We start from the raw sequence: 6,784 nt of genomic DNA, 5'->3' as shown, positions 1-6,784 counted from the left end.
TCCCTGCTCCGCGGGAAGCCTGCTTTTCCCTCTCCTATTCCCCCTGCTTGTATTCTCTCTCTCGCTGTGTCTCTCTCTGTCAAATAAATAAATAAAATCTTTAAAAAAAAAAAAAAGAAAAAGAAAACAATTAATTTATTAAAGGGAAATCTTTTTTTTTTTTTAAGAATTTATTTATTTATTTGAGAGAGAGACAGAGCACAACAGAGCACACAAGCAGGGGGAGCGGCAAAGGGAAAGGAGAAGCAGACTCCCCTTTGAGCAGGGAGCCCAATGTGGGGCTCGATCTCAGGACCCTGGGATCATGACCTGAGCCGAAGGCAGAGGCTTAACTGACTGAGCCACCCAGGTGCCCCTAAAGGGGAATCTTTTTGAAAAGGTTGCCAATCCAGATTTTCACCTTAGAGATGCTTCTAATTCCCATAAGCCTTGAGGAAGGTGGGGGGGGGGGATATCTTTCAGCATTTTCCCATGGCATCAATTTACCTGACTGTCCATCGCAGGGAAACTTTGTTCTCTCGACTTCCAGGGATACTATAAGCATCCAGTAGAATTCCATGATTTTAGAGCCTCTGTAGCTTCCAAGTTGTGGTTTTTTTCCTCCAAAAGAAAGGGCACGAACACATGTCTCTGTTTTTAGCTGGAAGCCAGAACTTTAAAAAGCCACAGTCCTGCAATAGCTAACCTGTTCGGAACTGGAACTCTAAAGTGTACACAAAGAGGAATATAAAACATCTTTTAAAATTGCTCTCTTTACAGCATCAATTATTTTCTTATCAAAAATTTAGATGTCTAAATTTGAATATTTTTTAGTCCTTTCCCTTAAACTTGACAGCCCAGTCTTTAGGGAATGCATTTGTAATCTAAAATGTATTAGCAATGTATTATTGAATTCTGCCCTCTTCTTTATCCTCCTGGATGCCCCAGAAGTAACGGGGTGGGGGGGGATGAAGCTCCCCACAGTTAACCTTACACAGAGGCAGCAAAGGTTTTGCCAACCGCAATTCCACAACAGCTTTAGGCATACTCTGAGGTCTAGTAATTGTATGCTATTCCTCTGTAATCTTATTTTATTAAAGAAGTTGATACCTTTGGTCAGTGGATATTTCCCAGCGCATGGTCCCTACTACACTGCAGCAGGAGGAAAGCCTGTTTTGCACTTTGGGGAGGACAGACTGAAGACTGGCACTCAGCAAATCACACTTCAGGTTTTCCAGAAATAACACCGTCCGTTTTATGGAGCAAACTTATTTAGTAGAAGGGGGATAGCATCAGTGATGTACCCCTACCCATTAGAATTCCAAATGCTCACATCCTTGTCAGTAGACTCTCTTCCTCTTTAAAGGACTCTGAATAGGCTTTTCGTTGGATGTGATTTGCAACATGGGACCAGTGTTCCCCTATAATCAGGATCAGGGTAGTGTTCACCTGGCCTGCTGCCTTTCCACCATCTGGGCCTCTCCCAGTAATTGCAGTTTTTGCCTTCCCATGACTCCCTCTTTTGTTACAACATCTGTCACTTTATTTTCTTATTTCTTTCTCTGGTGAACTCCAGTGCCTTAGCATTCTGAGAGGGCACTGCAACTATAAATCTGATAAGCCCGAGGGGCTTCTGTAGCCAATTGAACTTTTCATGAACATAAAATACTGGGATTGGAAAATGATTCCGGGTAATCCTGTGTGGAATGGAATGTGTGAAAGATTAGAGAAAATCAGTGGATAGTTTCTTTTAAAAGGGCATTTTCCATATTCGGGGAAACCAGTTACTGTAGTTCACAATGTTCTGTAAGGTGTCTGGACATAGCCCTGCAATATACTGCTGTTAATCCAATGTTCTTGAAAGAAATATAAGTTACTCAGAGCTCATCAAGCTGGGAGAAACCAAAACCATCTGCAGATGCACTTTTCCTTTCAGTTTCCTGTAACGTGGCTGTCTTCTACCATGATCCTATTCATGACAATGTCAACTGCCTCCATATTCACTGCCCCACGCTGGAGAGCTGCATATTAGAGCCCGGAACCAGGGCCATTTTATACAACATAACAGAAGGTAATGATTTATGTATTTTGTATTTATGTTGAAGAATGTTGGTAATGCTCTAGTAGAGATGTATAACCCTAGAAACTGGCTGGCAACAACCTGAATCATTATTTTCCAGCAATCTCTATCTGGAAAAGGTTTGGGCATCCAGGGCAGAAAACTAAAAGTAAATTCGCTTTAGTTTGGCATGCTCGGGAATGATGAGTTCATTCCAGATGGTAACAAATCGTATGTGATTGAGGAAGAGCTTAAGCATTACATTTATTCCAGGAGCCCCCAGCAAGAGCCAAAAAAGGCATTTCTACTGGGGGTGCTAAGGGTGCTACCAGCAATAAAGAAAATGCTTCATGGCAGTTTTGAGGTCCATCGACACTGCATACAAGGATTCTACAAAGATGGATGTCAAGGACAAGGAAATGCACTTACGAACATACATTAGCATACCAGTGGTCCCAAGATAACCAAGATATCCATTATTTTAGATAAATACACACTCAAGTGTCCCTTGCTCATGTATATAAACTCAGGCTGCAAATTGGTAAACACGAAAGAATAGATTTTTGCCATCCAAATACAAAGGCGATAAATTTCGTCATCGATTTGTACTTACTGAACAGCTAATTCAGGCTGGGAGCAGCACTGCAGAAGATGGCAGCCATATCTCTGCCCTCGAGTTTATTACAATCTCGTTGATGTGACAAATCTCACAATTAGTGTACAATGTGTAACTGAATACCAAAACGTGTGATACTGCCTCAAGTACAAGCACTCAAAAGAAGAGGAGACTAAAGAAAGCTAAATTCAGAGGCAGCTTTGTGGAAGAGGCCTGGCAGAGACAAGATAAGGAGTTCTGTGTCACACCACTGGAAAGTAAGAAAACAGGTCTGGCTACAAAAGGGGCACATTTGGGGTTGCAACGAAAGTCTGGGTAAGATAGGGTAGGCCAGGTTACAAAAGGGCTTTGGACAGAGCAGTGTTTTGGTTTGACTTTGTCAGCAAGAGAGAACCAGCAAAGACATTTAATGAGAAAATGCCATCATGAAAGTGATGAGTGTGGTTGTCTTTAGTCTAGGAAAATTATATGCGGGATGCAAATTAGAATATCTAGTCAGGGAGGCATTAGATCTGGAGAAGGTGACCATAACTGCACATGAACAGGAGGGATGACTACCAGCACTTTGGGAGGGAACTGGATAGGACCTAGTTACTTCTTGGATGAAGGAAAAGAAGAGAGAGGAGTCAGCGATTCCTCTGTGTACATACAGATTCCAGCATGGATGATGGAAGATTGGTGAGCTCACTGAAAGAGACAGAGAGCCAGACAAAATGATTTTGGCTTTGGGAATGTTCAGTGATGACATGAGATGTCTAGGTGAGAACCCTCAGTAGAGCACAGGAGAAATGAGACCGGAGACCAAGAAAGAGGAAATAACTGGTCATGTGGATTTCGGTGTCACTGATGCAGTGGTGACAGTTGATGAGGATACTCGTGTGTGTGTGGTGAATGGATGAGATGAAGGGAAAATTCAGCAGAAGACAAAGGACTAAAGATTGTGGAAAGCACACAACCAGTTTGGACCAAGGAGAGAACTAGCTAAAGAAAGAAAAAATGAGAAGCAGGCAGTCTGAGGTAAAGTGCCAAGAGAGTCTGTGTTCCAGGGAGTCACGGAGGGGGAATTTTAAGGAAAGGATGGCCAGCAATATTGAGGATAAAAGAGAAGTCAAAGCAATGAGGTTGATCAGGAAATATGGAAACTACTGATTACCTCAGAAGCATAATTCTGACAGAATAGCGAGGACGGAACAAGATGGCAGAAGGCAAACAACAAAGAAAGGAAATGGATGTTGGTGTGTCTAGAGGGAGAGAGGGAGAGAGACAGAAACTGACAGGAGAGACGAGTGAAAAGCTGTTGAGAGGTTTTTTCTTCCCCTTTACAGATGGAGCAATATTTGCATGTGTCTGAAGTCAGAGGGAAAGGAGTTTCTTTACAAGAGAGAAAATACTGAAGACAAAGTCAGGACCCTCAGGGACTGGGATAGGGAGGAGTCGGAGGGCTTTGCTCATGATTTTGAATACAGTTACACTTCTGTATTATTTTTTAAAACTTTAAGATGCTATATATCTCAAATGGTTACTGTCTTTTGCAATTCTTGCACTAACATTGGCTATTGTTACCCAGGCAGACACAAAGAATCTTCTATGATGTAGCCAAAGTTGTTTATAACAGAAAGTGTTCTAGAAAGTTAAGATAAATTCAAATGTGGTCAGTATGTTTCTAAGCCTTTTCAGAAGTATGCAATAGTAGAATTTGAACTTAAGCTTAGTTCACTAACTCAGTGGCAAGGCTTCTCCAACCTGTGCTTTGAGGTTCTCTCATTGAAATAAAAAATAAAATGAATGATGCTTTATTTATCTTTCAGGTATAGATCCAGATTTGCTGGTTTTTGAACAATCACCTCCCACATATCTAAATACCCGTTCTTCATCTAACACATGGGACAGACTAAGGATTTTAAAAGCTACACATTTAGATGAACAACAAACTACCGTGATAAACCAAATGCTACCATCAACAAAGGCACCATCATCAACCCCACATCAAGATTTGGTTGTCAACACAAACAATACCAGGTATTCCAAGGAATTAACCACAGATTCCTGGGCAAGACTCATTTCCCTGAATGACTCCATTACCACAGAGGTAAATATGGTGTCACACAGCACTGATTTCATCAATAACCCAGATAACAAGACTATTTCTCCTTTCTTTGTTCCCATAGACACGAAACTTTTCCATAGGCCTATTCCATCCCAAGTCAACAGTAGCAAGCAATTACTAAACAAAACCAAGGGGTCCAACAGCAGAAACCACACATGTGAGAATGAAGACATGACACCTGAATGGGCATCTGTGACTTCAAAGATGTGGCTGGCTCCAGTGGCCCTCTGTACCTCTGTCATCTTTCTTTGCTGTTGTATAATCATCCTGGCATCTGGATGCTGTAGAAAGCAGCAGGGCCAGTATAAGCCAGGACAGAGAAAGTCAGGATCCAAGCATATTAAAAAATTTAACAGTCTAAAGGAGAACTCTTAATAGTAAAAGTTACAGGGAGATTGTAAACTTTCCAGAGTATCATTTTTAGTTTTCTGTAAGACAAGGGCTCTTTGGTTAAAAAAAAATAATTGCACAGGATTATCACTCCTACCAGTCTCTAAAAAAGGCCAAATGCTTGATAAACTTAAGTGCTTTTTTGGATTATTTCTATTTTTTGAACAGTGTACCCTTTGCCAAAGTTCCAAAATTCTGACCCCTGCAGTTATTTAGCACTGCATGAGAGATATGCTTCTAAGTGCTGTACAAGTATTCATTCATGGATATAATTTTATGAATTAGGTATACTTTTATTAACCATTATAGTATTATTATCACATTGTACAGATGAGGAAAATGAGAAGAGAGAGGCTAAATATCTTCCCTTAAATCACACAGCTAATAAGTAGTGAAGGCAGGACTTAATAGGTAAGCTGGTTCAAAAGTTCATGCTTGAAATCAGTTAGATTAAAAGCTTCCATTTTCCCAAAAAGCATGGAAAAAAGATAAAGAGAGGAAAACACCATAACATCATATTTATCTCCTGTTAAGGTCAAATTACTGGCATGTAATTTAATAAAACCTTTTAGTGGTTTGGACAGAAGAGTGATATTATTACAGTTACTAACCCATGTGCAAACGCTGCCTTTTTTTTTTTTATACAGTTTTAATGTTCAATTGATTAATTCCTTTTAATCCTAAGCCATCTTCATTTTTTTAAAGCTGACATGCCTTTAAATAACTCTGGTACTGCAATCTTTGAGTTATCTCTGTTGAATAAAGCTTGCGAGTTTTAGTTTACATCCCTCACGTGTATGCACTGTTTCCTAGGTGCAAATATTAGCTGTAGGTATTTGAGCTCTGTCCACCCCCACCCTGAAGCGCAGACACTTTAATTCAATCAAGTCTCCAGTGATTTTAAACTTTAGACCCTTAATCTAATCCTTGAAACTCTTTTTAAATGTGAGGACAGATATTAAAAGACAGCCAATAAGCATGAAGAATAGAGAAGAGGAAATCCTATTATAGGATTAATAAAATAGTACTGTTCTCTCATATGTTAAAACAAATTGTCCAGTGGCTTAAGAGGTGTTTCTGTTTCTTTCCCTAGTGTTGATACTGTGTGGGGGAAAAAATGTCTATTTCTTTTTTTAATATAAGAAAGAAATATACAAAATATCAGTAGAATATTAACCACAAATAAAAATCTGAATTTAAAAATTTCATCAATTTATCCTTATTTGCTAGTCATGATATTAAATATCATAAATTTTATCAGTTTCCTTCCTAATTCATTAGGGGGAAAAATGTTCACACTATGTAGGGAGGATATAAAGATTTAAATTATCCTAAAATTATATTTAAGTAAATAATTCAGAAAGGAGCCTTTAAAAATTATTTGTACAGTCTTTTAAAAGATTATTTTTCTTTAAAATATATACAAGTTGCTTAAAGGTTTCCCAAAAAACCAGGGCTGCTAGAAAAAGGCTTTTCTTCCTTGGGGTTTCTCAGAATTTGCTCATTTCCTAAAATTGATAGTTTTATAGAAATGACCATAATTTGAGAAAACATATTTACCTTTGTAAGAAAACAAACTTATACTCCTCTTCTTCAGCCACTACCTGTGACCATCAGATAAACTGAGGACATT

General features: G+C 39.1%; 1 protein-coding gene across 1 annotated transcript in view; it reads left to right on the top strand.

Moving 5' to 3' along the window:
• The window catches only part of MANSC4 (MANSC domain containing 4), a 6,631-nt gene extending 1,488 nt beyond the window's left edge, over positions 1-5,143 (top strand). Inside the window, exons 2-3 of the mRNA XM_081821367.1 lie at positions 1,916-2,050; positions 4,463-5,143. Coding sequence (XP_081677493.1) covers positions 1,916-2,050; positions 4,463-5,136 — 809 coding nt within the window. The 3' untranslated portion in view covers positions 5,137-5,143. The remainder of the gene's footprint in view (positions 1-1,915; positions 2,051-4,462) is intronic.
• Positions 5,144-6,784: the final 1,641 nt, after the last annotated feature.

Source organism: Leptonychotes weddellii, chromosome 5 (assembly GCF_054177405.1).
Source record: "Leptonychotes weddellii isolate Sample4059 chromosome 5, ASM5417740v2, whole genome shotgun sequence".
NCBI classification, from domain to species: domain Eukaryota; kingdom Metazoa; phylum Chordata; class Mammalia; order Carnivora; family Phocidae; genus Leptonychotes; species Leptonychotes weddellii.
This window is presented reverse-complemented; position numbering and strand designations above follow the sequence as displayed.